Below are 20,864 nucleotides of genomic sequence, written 5' to 3'. Positions count from 1 at the left end.
TAAAAATGAAAGAGAAGTAGCTGAAAATAATGACAGTTTATCTTCCTCTGGTAATTTACAAAATATACTTGCATTTTCAGAATGGAGTGAAAGTCCTTTACCAATGCACAGCAATCTAGAGTTTAAGCTGATGCTGAAATACCTCCAATGGTAGAGCAAAGCCCTTCTACAGAAAGTGATGGGTAGCTATTCTAGGGCATCTAAATAAGCGATGGAGGACTGTTTAAACAGCTACCAAAATACAATGCTATGTGCATATGAAAAGAAGTCACATCTGTCCATTGTGTTATTGTGCTCTGAATTCAATTGTTCTTTTTCTAGCACAGCTCATTGAGAGCATTACGTATTTCATAATTTAACCAAATGCTTTCCAGTAGAACATTAAACTGACATTTTTCTGTTGCCCAACCTGTATCAACTGCATTTTCATATTTTTCCACACTCAGTTTAAAGAAAGAAAATAAAAAATTCCCATGAAAATGTATGCAATCAAGTTTTTCAGGATCAGTAAGAAGCGTTCTGTACTGATTCACTGTACATTGATTTTCAAGGCTCTCAAAATGATGCATTTACTTCAACTGCAAACCAGGGCTCATGTTAGAGGATACCTCAATTATGTGATTTGAAGAGATTAAGAAAAAAAATAAACACTTTCCAGTGAGACTTAATAAGAAGAACTAAAAGTTACCTATCTTAAATGAAAACAACTGTTAGAAATATTATTCATAGAATAATAAAATGGCCTGGGTTGAAAGGGACCCCTGGTTGAAACCCCCCTGCTATAGGGAGGGACATCTCCCTCTAGACCAGGTTGCTCAAAGCCCCTTCCAGCCTGGCCTTGAACATCTCCAGGGAGGGAGCAACCACAGTTTCTCTGGGCAATCTGTTGCCCTCATATGACCTTGTGAAATCCACAAAAAGTAATGGCCATAAGATGAAGACAATACAACACCACCTCCTTCCCTTATAGCAATTATACATATGCTTGTATGAAACATCTGAGAATGGAAAATACTGAAAATTACTGTACACAGCTGTCAGGTAATCTGCTTAGGAAAATTAAACACTAGGAAGATAGCACACATCACAAAGTTTTGGGTTCTAATGGAGATAAGCATCGACAGTCCAAGTTGAAGTTTAAATCAATAATGACCATCATGCAAGAATCTAAATAGCATACTTCACAAGTGTTTGTATGTTTATATATTATAGTTTATTATAATTTATATCAAGATTGTATTTCATGCTGTGTAACACATTGATTGAGATATAATTGTGTGCCTGTGTATGTGTGCACACTCAAGTGTGAAAGAGAACACAAGACTGAGATTAAATGCAATCAGTCAAACTACTAATTATTATATTTCCTTTAAACAGGACATGATAATGACCTGATTCTTATTCTCCCTAACTGGCAAGATATAAAGAGAACATAGTAAAAACTGATATAGTAGTGTGTCAGAAGGGGAGCACACTCAGGGACACAGCCTGGAATGCTTAGAAATTTGCATATTGTTTATATATTGGCTACAAAAACGTGCTGACATCTTGTGTTGAATGCTGTGTGTACCATGTTTATAGCCACAGCCACTGAAGGAGATGCTGAAAAAATGGCTTTCTTATGGCAAAAAACATCTGATCATTTCACAGCATGACAGTTTTGGTAGAGACAGAAATAGGTTTGTTCTTTTTTGTATGCATTTCTCCTACATTTTCTTCTAGCATTCACAGTTGTTGTTGAACAAACTTATTATGCTTGCTGCTATCTTCAGATCAGAAGGTCACTGCAAGTTTTCTGAAGCATAGATTTTGTTTTTTGACAAAACCAATCAGGCAGCATTTTCTTAAGGCTCTTATTACCATAGAATATAAAATATAAGTATATATGTATACAAAATCCAGTAATAATACAGTAACATTTAATTCTGAGTACATTCTGACAAGCTAAGTTTGCTCCACAAGATCATTTGGGCTTCCACATACTTTTAGGCGCTGACAACCTGTACAGTTAGAAGAAAGATTCTAAATAAAGAAGACTTTTATAATTTTCTTTAGATAACAGAATTGAAGACTGCAGCTAAATGCATGAGGGAATACACAATTAAAAAAAAAACTAGGAGATTTGAGAACAAATGGTATTTCAGCATTATTCAAAATGGCACTGCATCCCAGGAACACAAAAACCCCAGCTGTTCAACTTTGAGGGTCAGTGACCACTGTAAAACTGTCCAAATGAGTCCCAACTACAAAAAACACCTGCATCCAGTTATATTTATGAAAATTCAATAAAATAGACTACTTTTAGCATTGGGAGTCTAATAATTCTTCATCTGAGGTTAGCCCATTGGTTGTTTGCTCTTCAGTAGAGGGTAAGATCTCCCTGAAAATAATGCTTACTATTTATTTCCATGGAAACTGCAACAGATATAAAGAGCACAGTAACACTATTTGAACAAATTGTCTGCTACAAAACACTATTTTTCCAGTCTCTGCTGTTAGTTCTGCATTTTTTTGCCAGCGATGAACAAGAGCCTGAATGCCACGCTTGTAAAAATCCACACCAGTGAAGGAGACTCTCAGTTTCACAGCTGCTATGATAGTGTCATTGCTATGAAAATGTTGCCCATGTAGCCCATCTTTCATCAGTTCGAACACATTGAAGTCAGAAGATGCCAAATCTGGACTATATAGTAGATGTGGTAGGACAGTCCAGCCAAGGCTGGCAACGGGCTCTATGGTCTTCAAATGAGCATGGGATGGAAATGCCAAAATAACAGCTTCGTGTGATTATCTGTTGGGTTTTGTATGTAAGCAGGGAGGTGTTCTGACAGCTGCCTACAGCTTCTGTCTCATTTTAATCAATCGACTGATACGTACAGGGGAGAAAAATATCTTTTGAAAAACGTATCTTTCAGGAGTGTGTACTAACAGCTAAAAGTTTGTGCCTAAATTTAAAAAAAAAGTTATGCTTTGTATAATCCAGTCAGAAAATTAAGACAGTTCCACTAGATCTCCTCTTCTCCATTAGCAGGCTTAGCTTTAGTTAATCCTGTTTTTTATAGGTGAGAAAAGTGCTCTCTTGCTATGCAATTTGCTTTCTTTCAAATCAGCATGGGCAATACTACCAACATTCCCTGACGGCTACTTCTGCCTCTAAAGATATAGTGAGCGTTCTGAGGGCAGGTGCCTGCTGTTGGAAGATGTTGGCAACACATTATGAGTTTGCTCCTACAAAATCCTGGGCACCACTGGAACTATCTCAGGGTAAGCTGAGCCTGCTCATCATCTCCCTAAAAAAAGGTACCATTCCTATTAGAGATCCTTTCCTCTGTTGCTTTTGTTTTTGTTTTTTAAATCCTATGATCCTTCTGTGTGGACATTTCCCTTAAATTAACCTCCTGTCCTGTCACAGATTTTAGAGAATACGCTTCTGTAGCACTATAGAATTTCAGTCCCAAGTTTAGATCTCATGTCACTACAATTCAGTCATGTTTACAGTTCTATCATTTCACCTCTACAGAATGCCTTTCCATAAATTTCTCAAAAAGTTGATCCTAAAACCTTTATTTACATCACACAGATGTGTGTATCTCACTGTATACACTTAAAAGTATAAAAATACCATTGCTGAACTGCTTCCAAGGCACTATATTGCACCCAGCACACCAACATGATCAAGCTAAAAGGTAAAGTAGAACAATCTTTAAAATGGCCAAGAAAAGAATTATATTATCTGAAGGCTCTAAACATTTCACCTAAAAATATGAATGGATTTGTCATACAGCACATCAAGATTATCCTGAATTAATTGTACTGTTGAGGGACTTTCTAATAGACTTCTAGCATTCATATCATTAATCATTTCTGTTTCAATTATAAAATTTTATTGTTTTGTTTCTGTAAGTCCAGCGAAAGAACTAGGAACAACTTGAGAAATGATGACTGTTTACATAGCAAAGACATGTTTTCTTTAACCCATAGCTACCTAAAGGATTAGTTCTATGGCACACTGTCACTTTTACAGGTCTGGCATGAAATATTTTGATTCTTTTTTGAATAGTTTATAGTCAGGATTATCTCTACTACATTTTGATGCCTTGTATATCTAACAAAAAATTTTCCTCTCATTTGACTTCTCTCCAAAATAACCTACGACCAAAAATCCATAACAAGTTTGCTGTTCACAATGGGATAGAGTTTTTCCTTGATACACACATTGATCAAGGATGTTTTCTGTATAGGTACATAAGAATCTACTGTAAATAAGCACTGTTAACTGTCAGTGCTTAATGGAAGGTAAACAGTTTCTTCAGCAAAGAGAAAAGCTAGAAAATGTTATAGATAAATATGCATATTAGTAAACTCATCTCTGAATAAATGTATGAATAAATGTAAGCAGATACAGTTGCCGTAAATCAGTTTTGAATCACCCAAGTAAGGTAGAGGTCACAATCCAGTAATAAAGAATACTCCTTTCCAAGGATCTGGGTTCACCAAAGAAGGTAATCTCCAAGAACAGATTCCTCAGTTCTACGTTAGTAGGCTATTTCTTAAATTGCTCAAAACTAAACTGAATTTGAATGCCTTAGGCCTATTCTGTATTTCTTATGCTTGGTGATTCAATGCAATGGCTCTAATTAAATTACTGGAAAATTCTATTTTTATTAATAGCCAAAATACTCAGTTCTCGAGAATCAATTGATGATACATCTTTCTGATATTTTCCAAATCACATCTTTCCTCAAATAAAAGAAAAAGAACACTTAACTATCTCTAATGTTTCCCATCTGATTTCATATATACATTTAAAGTAAAGCTTTGTAACAATAGATTAATAATAGATGTTGTACAGAGGATACCCACATTAATAATTATCATCTACACTATGAACACATCCTCAGGTAGAGAAATTCCCTTGGGAGTCATCTCACAATTACATTCAAACTGGTAAGCCTCTTAAAGTGATTAATTAGACCCTCCACACATTTCAAATCTTTTTACATGTAATACTGTTAGAAAATGTATTAATACTAATAATTCTTCAAGTAGATATCCTTAAGTGGAATTGCAAAGGCAAGTAAATTGAGTTTCTTTCTAATTGCTCTCATCTAACAAAATGAAGTCTTACAATGGCCAACCTTCTTACATATCCATATATTTTTAATGGAACTTGTCACAAACACCAGTAGAGAGTCACAAGATAAGGCAATGTGTTATTATCTTTCTGCTAAATGCAGCTTGAACTAAAATTATAAGCGCTATATTTTCTCCCATCTCCACTGTAACTAGGAGAGAACAATAATTAAAAATATATTTTAAAAAATTCATGGCTTGATATGAGAGATGAGTAGCACAGGACAGTAACACCTGGAATGCAATCAAGGGATCTCCTCTTTCTCCCTTCTGATAGGGAAAAGGAAAAACAGGTTTGTCCAGAAACCTGTTAAAGCTTACAGCCGGCCTAAGGCACCAGGGTCTGGTTCAGCTACTTGTACCCTGTAACAAGTTGGGGAGAGGTCAGAAAGCTAATCTATGAAATATGGGTTATGAGAAAGATCATGCCCACTAGAACTTGAATGATATTGTTTATAATGACATTATTAAATGAGAATGATGTTGTTTTGGGACATGGAGTAAGTAAGAGTGTCAGGTGCTATTATTTTTTCCCCTCCACTTTCCCTTGACTGTACTTAGTTAAAAAAAACCTCTAAAACTAATTTAGTGTCAAGATAATGTGCTAATAATGAAGACTTATTTAAAGTAGCAGTAAAATCAAAGAGCTTCAGCTTTCAATTTAATGATCTCCAGTGTTAAATGTTTTCCAGCATGTAATAAAATTTTATTAAAAATCAGTCACTGAAGAGCTCTAGAAAAAGGTCTGAGCAAATAACAAAATCATATTCAATGCGAGGCAAATTCAGGAAATAAAAGATATGAGGAAGGGTTGCCATGCTCTTAGGAACCATCATTAATGAAAAAGTAATACAAGACTACAGTTGGCATCCAGTTGATCCTAAAGATAATGAAAGTCTATAAGCCGAAAGAGAGCCATAAAAAGCAGAACAGGAAAGACTTTCATGGAGGAATTGGTCATGCTAGTGATGCTTTTTTAATTACACTCCCTTTCATTTTTTTCAACACAAATTTCTTCCTACATTAGGCTTGCAGATACTCAGTACTTGGGATTTCTATGGCAGGTACCTGCGGAGGACACGTGTGTTACTCACTGCTTTGAAATTAAAATCTGTAACAGTGGAAGGTGTCATTATTCGACACTATTTTATTCTCATAGTGCTCACGTGTTAGGAAAGGGTTATATTATGTAATTACTGCATATTATAAACATGGCTTCCTCTGCATTTAGTAATTGCTCATTTTAATTACTGTTTCCCAATCTCAGTGCCAAATTCAACCAACTGCAGGCCATTGAAACTGCATATGCCAATGGTACCACATTAACTATCAGAAGCAAAGGTTGAGAAAACATGTATGTGGGAAAACCTAAGGCCTCAATGGAGCACAGTCCTGTTCACTGTCCTTGATGTTCTTTCCACATACTCATGAACAGCCACTCTTTTTTTTAATTACCTTTTCAGGTCTATATCATATGTAGGTCATACGTTGCATGATATTTTCAAAACAAAAGCCTTTGATCAACCTATTTCATACAACACTGGCCTCAGAGATCAGAATGTTCATTTTCTCTGAATAAAAATATCATGGGATTTATAATATTTTTAAGTTTGAGGAAGGAATAGAGGATTCAGAAGGGATTATTTAGCTATAAAGAATGAGAGAATAATGCTTAGAAGTGTTACATCAGGGAAAAAGGTGTTTGTTTAGCAATGAAGAGGGTGAAAATGAAAGCAAAGAGGGAAAAACCCAACTGTGAATTACTGCAGTCCAAACATTAAGATAGGTGCAGAGAGAGATTTCAGTAACAGCGAGGAAGTATTCAGCAAAATCCATACAATGTTGGAAAAGAATAGTCACAAAAATTTTGCTTTACAGAACTTTGGTTTTCCAAGTCCATGAAACACAGATTCTGTTACTGAAAAGCATATATAGCTTGTGAATTTTGAAAATTCAATCTAAAATTTATTTAACTAAAATCTTTTAAAATTCAGCCTTGTACTTTTTAGTTTTCAAACTAAGTTCTTCTACCTGTTATCTGGTTCACAGAGACAGGGGTAATACTGACTAAATTGGGAGTGCTTCCAGACACAATGTCATAATGATCCTTGGGATCCCTTCCAACCCATGCCATTCCATGATTCTATGAATGTCAGTTTGAAATTTACTGCCTGGAGAAAAATAACTGCCAAGTTATGTTTTCAGTGTGTTGTAACAACCGAGGCCACACTGAATAAAAATAATCAGATGCATTAGAGAATCTTTTAGTGTCTTAATCTTTCTTATAATGATGAAAATAAATTCATAGCTGTAGTTTTGTTGTTTCATAGGTTCTTGAACAATGAATATGCAATTTTTTTTTTCAAGGGTCTGAATCTTCATTTAAACTGGAATATCATGATAAATGGACCAGATTGGTAATAGCTCTAATTTTAGAAAACAGATGACTTTCTTGCGTAATTTGTTCTGATTTAACTTCATAGAATCATAGAATCTCAAGGTTGGAAAACCGTCCATCCATTACCATTGCTACCATGAGCTACTAAACCATATCTCGTAGCTCCTCATCCAGGAGAATACAGTTTCTTTCTCGATCTACAGCGAAAGATAATATATTGCCATGTTCAGCTGGCTAATTTTTCGTGAATCTGAAGGTATAGCAGTTTTTTAGGCTATAAAATATAGTAATTTAAAATATGACTAAAAAATTTTCTTTACTGTCTTCAAAAACATGGGCTGGACCCAACTTACACATTCCAAATCCATCTTTATTCTTTCAAAATATTTCTGCATTTGAAGAAATGTAAGCATGTAATCACAAATTCTTTCTACAATTATCATTATACAGTATTATCAGTGATATGACATGAGATTTTCTATAACTAGTATTCAGTACAAATATTTAACTACTTATTATTTCATAGAGAATCATTCTATCAATTGTTTCTACTTTTGTAGAATAAAATGAATGTCTAGAGCCTAATAAATATTCTGATTTCACAAATAGATCATTTCTAGATTAAAAAATGACAACAGCAAATACAAAAACTCAACAACTACAAAAAAAAAAAAAACACACAAAAAGCCCAAACACCAATACAACCAGCAACAGAACAAACAGACAACTACCAAAAAAGTCCCCCACAAAGGAAAATCTAAAACCCAGATAAAATCTGTAAAGAAACATAGGCAGTAACATCATCTTCTGCTTTCAGTAACCTTGCTCAGTATTTGCAGTAGATGCTCAGTATCTATGCTCTCAAACTAACGGTAAGCTTATGTTTAACCTGAATACTAAGACATACCAACATAATACCATACAATAAATCAGGTTCTTGAGTTACTACATGGCCATTCCAAAATGCTTTTCAGAGTGACCACATTTCCAGACCTGTACCTTCTCTGAAGAGTTTCACAAGCTCTCATTCCTTTGCACCCTACAGAATCACAGAATCACAGAATTGCCAGGGTTGGAAGGGACCTCAAGGATCATGAATCTCCAACCCCCCCAAGAACACTTCTGTGGGCTTAATGCTGATATAACATTTCCTGATCTCATTTTGATGGGGAATGATTATTTCTAGATGAAAGGAAGATGGGGCAGCACACTTCCAACTCTTCTGGATTTTTTTACATTGATCAGTGTATGTTGGTACCTCTAATAGTCAACAGCAGTAGAAGCAGAGGCAACAGCTCTTGCAGCAGTTATTACCAGGAAAATGTAACTTCTTGTAGATTTTTAAATCTTTTCAAAATACATTCACAATTGCAACATCAGAATGGTAGTTCTACATTTCTACAGAAGGGTAGTTCTCATTCTTCAGCCTATTTCCTCTATCAGGACTTGGACACATGTGGTGTTTGTTGGTGGTCTTTCCTTCCAGCCATGTGCAGTAGGGACTGGGGGGGATTGGAGGGGTGTTATTTTCTTCTTCACAGTTTGAAATTCTTGGCTATTTCTACTCTTAGAACATTGCAGTTCACAAAACACACAAAACCACAGGGCATTTATGAATGAATTCATGTGGGAAATATGTGAAACAATGTTAAACAAAAACACCCTAGAGCAAACTAGTTGCCATTATTCCGCTATTCTTTTAATTGCACTCCCCATTATTTGTGTATTCAACCTTGCTACTGCAAATAGAAGCTATTTTTCTGCTTCATTTCCATTAATATTCCAAACGACTCAAGCTCATTTTTTCTTTGCATTTAGGGCACAGTATCTTTACACTGCACAGCCAAAGAGCCAAAGATATTTGAATGATAGTTGTCATTATAAAACATTTATTAATTTAAGTGTAATGCTAGCCTTCTCCAAAAAGGAAAATTAGAACAAATTGAGTAAGAAAGCATTCCACTTAGTGAATCCATATACTTGAAAACACGTCTATAACATCAGAGTTCCATATGCCAAGCTACAGTTAGTACAGAAGAGGCCTCAATAGGATGTCAATACCAGTACTCTGATTCACAGATGATCCCAACCCATGTTCCCCATGGCAGGTTGCCTAGTTGATTTTCATCCATTAACATCCATTAATGATAATCTACCTAGAATGTACCTAAACGACTGTAAAGCTTTGAGTCCCTAGGCAGTCATCTAGAGAATTTTCCTTTCAAAGATTACTAGCCCTCTTCCTTCTCCCCAGTGTGTCACAGGGATGACACAAGACAGTTACTGCAGCTGTTGCATTTGGCAACTCCAAACTCACTTGGGAGTATTCTCCACTTCCAGGAGACAGAATGTTACTTGCTGGGACATTATGGTATAAAAAGAAACTATGAAATACAAAGAATTGTCAACAATCTAGAAAGATCAAGACCTCATAGTTCAGGATTAATGACCATTTTTCTTAGTTGTGTGGGGTTTCCTTTGAGATATTAGTGTCAATGAACTCGCATGCAGATAGCCTTTGGGAAGTGCTTTCACCAGTGAAATCTGTGTTATGATGGCTACGGGATGGGTAAAATGAGTTTTGTCAGAAATATCAGTGCCTACGCCCTATATTTTTGTAAATTGTACATGTTAAGGTGTAGCAAAATGTACTGCTATTAAGCAGTTCAAGGGAACTAGACCTTTGATTTTAGTGACTTATGTGCATTTATGCACTAATTTTTGAATCTCTATGCAAGTTTCTTTATCCCACAGTCTCTTGAAAGAACAAAATGACTCTTTAGCAAATCAAATCTTTATAATGAACCTTCAAAAGAAATCTGGAAATTTACTTTCCTAATTATCCTTTCTGCATCATGTTCTTGTCTTAAACATCTTCTCTAGCAAGCACTCATATTGTGGTTTCCAGCTCTCAATACAAAAATACAACCTTCTTATTGCCACTGTTTTTAGTGAGGAGTGCCCCAACCTCACAGATGACTGCATATCTAAGTGATGCAGATGTCATACACTTCCATGGATTTAAAATAAATATGACTATTTTAGAATAAACTTCTTATGTAGGATGAGAATATCTTAGAAGGCATTTACCAGACAACCGATAATTTCTTTCCTCAAGGTTCAACTGCCTCTCAGCAGACATTACAAGATGTTCATATGAAGTTCTCATTTTCGCATAGGAAAAGTAATCAAACAATTACACTCACCAGAATATGAGCCTGGTATCTTAAAATATTTATGCAAATGTAATAGAGAAAGAACACTGTAGTTAGAACAATGTCTGTAGTTAGATTGACTTAGTCTGCAAGATTAAAAAAAAAAAAAACCACCAAGGAAAAGATATATGAGAATGGATATTATTCTTTAACAAAAAATAAGAAAAATGCCTTCCATAGTAGGGCTTAAATGTAGACATTCTGGACTGGCTATACTGACTTGACAACCTATTTTACAGTAGCAGATTTCAGTGATTTTATAATCACAGACAATGCACAGATTTATAATAATGAGGTGTCAATGTGAGGAAGAGCAGGACTCAAAACCATCATTTTTTCAGACGTTTTCATGGCATATGCCATGTGCAGAGAAATGTGAGCAATGTCTATTAAAGCGGGAGCATAAGTTATTCAAGCACTCTTGGGATATAGAGGACTCAGACTGCAGAATAGAAATATTGCTATATTTCATAAACTGGAACATTAAACACAAAATCAATTTGATTATGGAAAAAGAATGAAGATAATTTTGTGTTTCAATCAAATGTCATAAATTCAGTTCCAAACTCTACGCTGCATTCCTTTGCTGTGCCAGGGATTACATGCTACTGAAATCTCAGTCTGCATATTCTTGAGTCCATCCTTCTTCAGAATGGAGAACAAATTGTCTTAATCTAAGTGAGGTCTAATATCCTCATGGGTTGTTACTAAATAATAAGCTGGTTTCTTTCTGGAGGTAATGGTTTAGGAAGTGAAGACTTCTCACTATGAAACAGTTAAGGAACCTACAATCATTATGGTAAGAGGAGCAATACGAGATCCAGCTATATAATCATATTCAACTTTCTGACATTACATTTCAGTTTTAATTACATAGAGAAAGATTTCTGATTTTGGCTTCAATCTCTGTACTAATGGTGCATATCAACAGCTGCTATGAAAAATTACAAACTGACTGTGAGTTGGCAATCTCTTTTTATATTTCATGAAAGAGTTGTGGAATTTAAGGGGAACATGAAACTCTCGCTCCACCATCATGCTGTAAAATTTTCTTCCTTAGGCTCGGTCTAAATGTATTGAATCACATGAATAGATGAGCAAAATGCAACCTGGAGATGGAAATTACTGGATATCCATCAATCACTGTATATCTCAGATATGATAAAATGCTTTCATTTATAGAATCAAAATGCTTTAGAAACCAGTTCTTTAATCATATTTACTCCTAAACTGTTGTTCCTATTTCCTGGATGTATTCTGCAAATCAAATATTCCCTGGCCTATTATTGCAGCCCTTTTGGCAAATTCTGTTTGAGTGTACCAACATGCTTTATTCTTCTATATTGCCCTTTATCATGGCTTTTTTGTGAAAAACAAAAAGTCCCTCACTGTTCAGTGCTGTAGTACCACAAACACATTATCAGTGCCTGGCAGGTAAATAATCCCATGAATTTTTATTCTTGCTTGCTTTAGATGTAAATCCATCTTTCTCATAGATTTGTTATGTGGACACAGCTCATTTAGCAAGCAATAGATAGAATTCTGCTTCTCAGCAAATAAAAGTACTCATTTCCCAACTCTGTGAAAGTGATACCAGAAATTGGCTTAGAATTATCCTTAAAATTCATCCTAATCTTGCAATGAATTTTAAATCCTCCTTAGTTCCAGTTTGATGCTCTTACAGGACAAACTCTCAGAGATGCTTGAAAAAAAAGAGTGAGGGAGAAACAATACCTTGGTGCTTATCACTGGAAATGGAACTTTTGAGCCCTTTGTAGCTGAGGATGTCAGCTTCTCTGCTGGTTTTGAAGGGATTCGATGTATAGCGGGAGGCTGATTGTGCAGAACGGAGGACAGGCAAAGCTGCACAGTGTCCTTGAGAGCTTTCAGCTGTGAATCCTGGGGAAAACAAGAAAATATCACTTCTCTGAGATGTGTTATTATTAATGGAACCACTTGCTTTATCTTTTTGTATTAAGGCTAACATTTACAAACAACAGCTGCTATTTCTTTCCATTACTACTAGCAGAATTATGTGTTTTTTATATTAAGTTACTGTACACTAGACACCAAAATACCTAGAAAGTCCTTGCATTCCCTTTCATTTCTGCATTTTATCTATATTGGTTATTGCAAATACTTACTGAATTCTATTTTATCATTAAAGGAACAAATATATCACCTACCAAATCTCATCATGTCCAGATTTTTACATATAATATTTAGTAGAGAGAAGTAGATACTAGCAAGTACTGCAAAGACATAGACTTTGCATAGAATTTTGCCTATAATGTTCAGGCTAATTAGTATTTTTCTACATTATAAGGACTGATTTTACTCCCACAGAAGGATAACTGCTCTCATGTATATACATATGCTTTTACGCTGTATAGTAAGCCATAGACCTTTCCACCTGTTAAGACTGTGATTTGTCCACATCCATCACTGTACTTTATGCTGATCTACACCTTTTAATTGGTGAACTGTTCTCATAATTACACGATAGTGTCTGTAGCTTGATCCATAATACTGCTGTTTTACTCATAAATACAGTTGTACTCATGAAAGCAGCAGTCTGACACTGAACAAAGTTGAGGCAGTAAGAGCAGTGAGATAACTACTCACTGAGGAGGTCCCATTTTAAAATCTTTGTTCAATCACTACAAGCCATTTAAAGAATCAAATATTATTTATTGCATTTATCACACTTGTCTCAGGGGGAATTAAACAGCATTTGGCCTTAAAAAAATCTTGCTTTTGTTCTTTCTATTAAAAATCTGCCTAGAAACACATAATACAACCACATATGTTGGCCTTTAAAGATTTTTTTGAAGGACTCTGAGGTATATCGTGACTAAAGCTGATGAGAAATAAATGTATATGTAAAATACGGTATACTACATTTGTCAAATATTATGTATACAATGTAAAAATATTTCACAAATATGAATCATGAGCAATGAGATATGGTACACAAAATCTTGTTTTAATTTACTTGCTAAATGAGTATTTTTAGATCCTATGTTTTATGTCAGATAAACCTGCACTAAATTCAAATAGGGAATGCATCTTATAATTGAGAGGCTCTGAGAAAATCAGCAAACATTTAGTAGGGAATATTTCCCTACTTTTATAGAGAAACTTTTATAAAAAGGGCTCTTCCAGAATCTGAGGGATAGTAGCCTCTTGACCCCAGGAAGAAGTTAAGGTAGCGGTGTTGGTCCTCAGAAATTTATCTCCAGATAATTTCCTCCAGATAATTACTTATCCTTTCACCCCCCTCTCCTGTCCTTCAATGCTTGCTTTGCCATGGCTATGGCCAGTCATAAATACTGTCAAGATGATATGCATGTCTTTATATTTTCCTCTTTATACTCTTGAGACGAGACAGAATTGGACCTGTCAGGCTTCCCAGGATCCCATCACGGGAGTTAAAGAAATGCTGCAATGCGAATACACTAATGTGAGACATTAAATCTATCTGCACAAACAATACTTAAAGCAAATATTAAAAACAGAAGTGATACCCTTCCAAAAGTATAATACAATTTTTATGCCAATTTATAGCCACATTTTGAGACTCAGTTACTCAATTAGTCTTTTCCAGTACAGCTCATGTTCTAAAAACACTGCTCTCTCTGCATCAATTCCATTCCTACTGCATGTGCTAACTTCATCAACATCTTCACTGCACTCATCTCCAACTATTTTTAGTTCATAGAGAAAAACTCTTGACCAGGGCAGACAAGGTATTTGAAAATTTAAATGATCTTACTACTCTGCAGTGAGAATAAGCATGGGCACCGTGTCTCAAAGAGTTTTTTCACAATTCCACATGTATGAGCTTTGCACTTTTCGTTCTCTATTTCCATGGCTCTTTCTCATCACAGAATCATAAAGCTTGGAAAAGACCAGTAAGATTACCAAGTTCAATCTTCAACCCATTCCATCACCACCATGCCCCTAAAACAAATGAACTATTGATGCCATCCAAGGACTTTCTCAATGGTAATTTACCAGATGATTCCAGTCCTCTGGAAAAAAACTGAAGAATTATAATCTAGTCATAAATTAAAATTCCATAATGTTTACTAGGAAAGAAACATAGGGTCAGAGAAGTCAATTGAGTGTGTTGCAAGTCCCCATTTAATTTGCAGACTGGTTTCCTTAATAGCATTCTCATTAGAAGTTTCTGATGTCAAATGTTCTTTGCTTTCTCCTTCGCAGCTGTCCGCATTACAACGAAAGGGTATATTTAGAAGATTTTTTTGCCAAATATTCTGCCCTTGTTATTGCCATAGACAGCAACTGGCACTAGTGAAAGAGCATGCCTGTGAGTGTGTATGCATATGTAGAGTGAACACACTTAATTACCCAATTAATATGAGGAGGAGGTCAATTGAGTGTACTTGCAAGAAACAACTACTACATCACCAGCAATGCACACAGGTTTGGATAATGCTCCTGTGATTACTGTTTATGTTGAAGAAATTTTGGAGGTAAGTCCTCAGTCAAAAGGAGGATTTCAGTTACTGCAATACTGATAATATACTTTAGTATACTTTAAGTATACTAAATACTTTAGTGAAAAGGTAATAGTTCTTTAGAAGCCTCTGAGATCTTTTCAACCTGATTTTTCTCTTCTTAAAAAATCTGCAGCTTTATTTAACATCACACAACGTGATTATTTCCAATGATTTAAATGACTCCCAAGCGCGTGCTGTTAAATACATACCTAAACTTCTGCAACATTTTCACTTGTTTTTATCAAGTTATGTATAAATATTCACAGCTAATAAACATGCTTACATCATGTTACACTTCCTACCTTGTCAAGGGCTGCCTTTTCCAATTCATCTTTTGCAGCTGCTAGTTTCTGTTCCAGATCTGTTAGCCGTTGTGCCTGTGGGAATAAAGAAGAAAAAGCAAACGTAATCTTGGTCTTTTAAAATAGTAAAATTTAATAATATTTAATAAGATAAAAAAATTACACTGTAGTTTTTCATCCCATAATTTTTCATGCAGCACCTGAGAGGAAGAAATGTAAACTTTATGGGTAATATATATGATTTAATTCAGGAATGCTTGCCAAAAGACAAAAGAATACTATTTTCCCCAAAGAAAATGCATATTTTTATGTGTGAACTTGGGTCTGCAGCATCTGTATGAATGCAAGTTTACTTTTTAATTTCTGTGCCAGAAGCAAAAGTAATTCCGTGCTATAAAGTACTTACAACTGTGCCACAGTATTATTCTGAAAAAATAATATTCAAAGATTTAATTAATTGGTTCATTTATCTCACTTCTTTTTCTAATTAAGCACAGGATTTTGTTATTTTAAACAAGATATTAAAATCAATGTAGGCATAGAACAGAGAAATCACCCTCAAACATTCACAGACATTGAGCCCCTTATGAGATGCCACTGACTGCTGGTACATAAAAGGTTAGCTCCAAATTTGTTTCTCCACCTTCTTCCTTTGAGATACAAAAGGAACATTCACAGGAACAGTGAGTTATGTAGCTATATAGTGAAAAAGTATTTGGGGAGCTCTGGATTCAAAGTCAGCATTGGGCACCCAAGTCTGCACCCAGTGTGGGAAGACTGTTGCCTTTTACATGGCGCAATACTGTTTGCCTGCAGGGTCCTTTGGGAGGAGACATCTCAAGAGATGTTGCTTGCCAGCATTAGGCATAGGTTGCACTGTCTGATAAAATGACAAAAGCCTGCCATTCATATTTCCCTGACCACATAAAGAACAACTCAGTCACATCTTAGAAACGGATCAGACCTCAATCTGGGAATTAATCAGAGCCATGTTTTTGTTACTAAGAAACCTGTATGGTTACGCCATATTGCCTTCAAGCAGAAGTCAATCTCTTGCTCAGATGCAGGGAAGCCCCTTGTGAATGCGTTCTGTAATTTCTATTGCACCACATTTCTTTGAGCTGACACTAGTCAATGCCACACATGCGGAAAAGAATGGACTGCTGGTTTAGCTCATCAGCACACAATACAGCAGCCAATATAGAAGAATTCACTGATTTCACTTGATTTTGCATAGTTTGCCTGGATTTATCACATAAGAGGAAAACACTTCTAAATTTTTCATATCATTAACATTTTGATTCTTGGTACTTATGAAAATATTTTTTCCCTAGTTATACAAATTTCAGTTTCACAGAATGAGAAACAATATTTGAAAAACAGTACGTATAATTAAATAATTAAATCATTTCAATTTCCATTAAAAAGGAAATTATGCAAAATAAAATTTTCATGGTAGATGAGAGGCCAGCATGGCATCTCTGATAGCATACATCACAAAAGGTTTAGGATTACAGAGGATGATGGATTGTGATGTCCATTCAGCACCATCTCTGGAATATCAGAGGATACAAATTTTGGGTTGTTTGGTTTTCTTAGACATGACTTATTAGGTAGCTGGAAATCTAGGTAGCCGATACGAAGAAGGTACCAAGAGCTACAGGGAAAACGCTACTGCTTCTTTCTTATCACAGCAATGTATGGCGACATTATTCTTGGTGAAAATGCAATCATATCAAAATGAAATTTGAGGGAAAGTATTTCATTTATTTAATGGGTGCCTGCCACTAGAAAATATGAAGTATCTTACATGGACTGAAAACACTACTCACATTAAGCAAAACATTTTCTGTTTATGGTGTAAAGGACAAAGGTATGTATTAACACTCTTCCCATGGGCATCATTTATCAAATCTTATTATTTTTTGTGATATCACAGGATCTGAATGAATGGTCTTTATCTGCATTTTTCACATATGTTTGTTTTATTTCACAGATTTCTGAATCAAAAGGCCACTGATTCAATGGAAATGAAGTGACAATAAAATTCTGGCATTAAAAATGTTTCTTTTCTGGAATGCTCACTTAAAAGTAGTGATGTTTATTTACATCTTGATCCCTGAACTGCAGAATGATCAATTTTTTTTCTGATTTTTTTTTTTTTGCCTGTGAAGCCTGAATTCTTATTGCAATTATTTGACTCTTATTTTAAGTAAAAATATTTTGAAGGAGCCTGTTCAATTAATGCGGCCTAGGCCCTCCATAAAGAACAAGTGCAAAATACAAGGCCAGTTTTCATAAAGAGGTAAAAACTTTTGCAAAGCTTGGTCTGGGAAAACTTAAAAATATCTTTTCTCTTGGGCATTCTTGTAGAATATTCAATGGCTCCATCAGGTCCTACTGATAAAACTGAGATAAATTGATTCTTCATCCCCTGAAAGAATGCGATGAGCAATTACTGTCTGTCAAGTGTACTTTTCCAGATCAAAGGAATGTATTTACCCACCATGAATTACATTACACACAGTGCCCATACTTAAATTCTTCCAGGCATAATAAATATTAAAAAATAAAGAAGAAAAAGGAGGGAACGAATGTGATTTCAAGGAGAGAGAAATCCAAAGTGATGTCAAATGTATTTCTAGCAAATAATTGAGACCAGAGTGAGTTTCTACAAATACCAAAACAATGTAAAGACAACGCCTGTATGTGTTTGGTATTATGATTTTGGATGTCCAAGACTTTATAATTATAATACCTATATAACAAGTTTCAGATGAGGTGAGGGACAAGACAACATGGTTACAAATAATGCACATACATTAGAAATAGATGTAATATTTTCAACTCACTTTTATTTTACAATAAGCCTTAAGGAAGTGTTTGAAAAATAAAATACTTAGTGTACAAATTTTTATTTTATAATTTATTATATTGTATAAATAAGACTAAATAGGACAACTTTTTAATTGGAAATCACTTAACTGGAAGATGGAACAACTGCTTAATTGAATAAATTATCCAGTAAACAGAAGCTTCTGCGCTTATTCTGTAAGCATTATTAGTATCCTAGAAATGCATAGATTTGCCTTTCTGAATTGTACTGTTTATTGCACAACTGTACTGTTCTCGGAAGATAAATGTAACTGAGAATAGCACTTTTTGGTAGCTACACTATTTAATTACACGTGAACCTTACGTATGACATTCAGGAACACTGAGTTGTATTTCAAGCACTTTTAAACAAGAATAAAAATCAGTTACAAATAGAATTTCTATAAAATCCCACAGATTGTACGTTTTCTTGATGCTCACTGCTGCCTCAAGACTTTAATCTCTCATTCTAAAAAGGAAATAAGGTCTTTGTCAGTTTAGTGGAAATTTCACTTTACCTTCCCCAATCCTCATGCTTTTCCTTGACATTAATCCAATTGCAATAAAAGCAAAATGGAAGTTTGCTGGGGGTGTTACTGAACTACTTCAGATTTAACTAAAGGAAAATAATTATTTCCCTGCAGAAACAAACTCAGAAAACATACAGGCATAGAAGTGACATCACTAAGGATGTTTATGCATGGTCTTCTTTTTAATTTTTTTTTTTTTTAATTTTAAACCTCTCTTTTTCCTGATATATACTTACATGAGGAGTATCAATCCTACTATTTTCTCTGACCCTTGGGCAGTTTGGACTTATTCAATGCTTTACGTGACAATATGTTTAAGTTTTTAAACTCTACTGGGCACAAACAAAAGCTTCATTATACTATTCAGAAAGTGTCAATGTCCCCATCTACTTCAATTTGATGCTGATAGAAAAACTGCTCATTTTGGTGAAAGCTGGACTAGTACTGTAAAGTAATTGAGTAGCTGAATGCTATTCAATGCCTGTTAAATCTAAAGCTGCAATTGCTAGATTTAGTTAAATTCAACTCTCTTTCATGCTGGCTATTGAATAGCCTTTTCACTCACAGGAACTCAGATTAGCTGCTTAAGATTGCATTAATACCTAATGCAAATCCACATTCTTAAGGCTAGATCCTAAGGGCCAAACATAAACTTTCCTAATAGAAATTATCAATTCATTAGAAAATTCATAGCGGTTTTTTAAGCTTATAACCACATCGTAAAAAATCCTACCAACAATGAGCTAATGCAACTGACTGACTAATTACTGAGATAATATTCACATTTCATGAACCTGTGAAACTGCATGAAACTATTAAAAAACAGAACAGTAGAAGATTTGGTTGAATAAAAGACACCAGTAAATGATGATACAAATACATCATCTGAAGGTGTTCAAGCCCAGGATGGATGGGGCCTTGAGCAGCCTGGTCTAGTATTAGATATGGAGATTGGCAGCCCTGCCTGCAGTAGAGGGGTTGGAGCTTGATGATCCTTCAGGTCCCTTCCAACCCAAGCCATTCGGTGATTCTATGATCATCTAACATCCTTACCAGGAAATATATAAAGGGATAGCACTCAATTTTCTTACATGTCATATATCATTATATCAAAAAATTTCCTGTGTCCGCAAATGGCATTGGAAATATTTTTTCAACATTTTCTAGACCCTTAGTCTGCTATCACATTGCTAATATTAACACATTTTTAATAATTCTAACATTACTGAAAAAAATATATACAGATAACTAAAATACAGCATTTGAAATAGAAAATATGTAATAGCAAAATATATGTTTAACAGTGAAAACTTCAAAAGGAAAAGCCACAATCTAGATAAGACTTCTAAATACACTTTTCTGAGGCTTGCAAGTAACACTATACTGCTACTCAGGAGAATAATAATTAAAAAAAATAAAACAATAAAACCTATCACCACCAAAACTCAACTAGTCAGTGCTTTTTGCCCTACTTCAAAAGGAATCAAACTAAAAAAAACTAAAAAAAAATAATAAAAATCTTGCGCTTCATGAAAGCAAGTACTTAATCTACAATGATAGAAGACACCAAAATATCCCTAAGCTAGCTCTCCTATCTCAACAAGATAGTTCTCTCAAAAATAATCAATCTTTTCATAATCAATCTATCAGTTACCAAGAAAACAAATCAGCCAGGTATTTATGCAACGGAGGTAATATGCTTCATAAAAATCAAGTTAGCAAGTGTAATTTTATTGTCTCGGTAAATTAAAATACTAAAAAACCCAACTCAATAATGACTTGCCTTAAAGTCTTTTCCTACATCCAATAAGAAGACAGATTCAATTCCAAACGGTTGATATACTGAAAAATAAAATTTTATGTCCACGAGTGTAACATCCACTAGA

General features: G+C 34.8%; 1 protein-coding gene across 11 annotated transcripts in view; it reads right to left on the bottom strand.

Moving 5' to 3' along the window:
• LOC116237891 (leucine zipper protein 2-like) overlaps positions 1-20,864 on the bottom strand; it is a 169,964-nt gene that overhangs the window by 14,500 nt on the left and 134,600 nt on the right. For all 11 annotated transcript variants that reach the window (XM_090140241.1, XM_090140240.1, XM_090140243.1 and 8 more), the window contains 2 exons: positions 15,575-15,649; positions 12,481-12,645 (listed from right to left, as the gene is read on the bottom strand). In XM_090140241.1, coding sequence (XP_089996367.1) covers positions 12,481-12,645; positions 15,575-15,649 — 240 coding nt within the window. The remainder of the gene's footprint in view (positions 1-12,480; positions 12,646-15,574; positions 15,650-20,864) is intronic.

Source organism: Phasianus colchicus, chromosome 5 (assembly GCF_987193195.1).
Source record: "Phasianus colchicus chromosome 5, bPhaCol1.hap1.1, whole genome shotgun sequence".
NCBI lineage: Eukaryota > Metazoa > Chordata > Aves > Galliformes > Phasianidae > Phasianus > Phasianus colchicus.
This window is presented reverse-complemented; position numbering and strand designations above follow the sequence as displayed.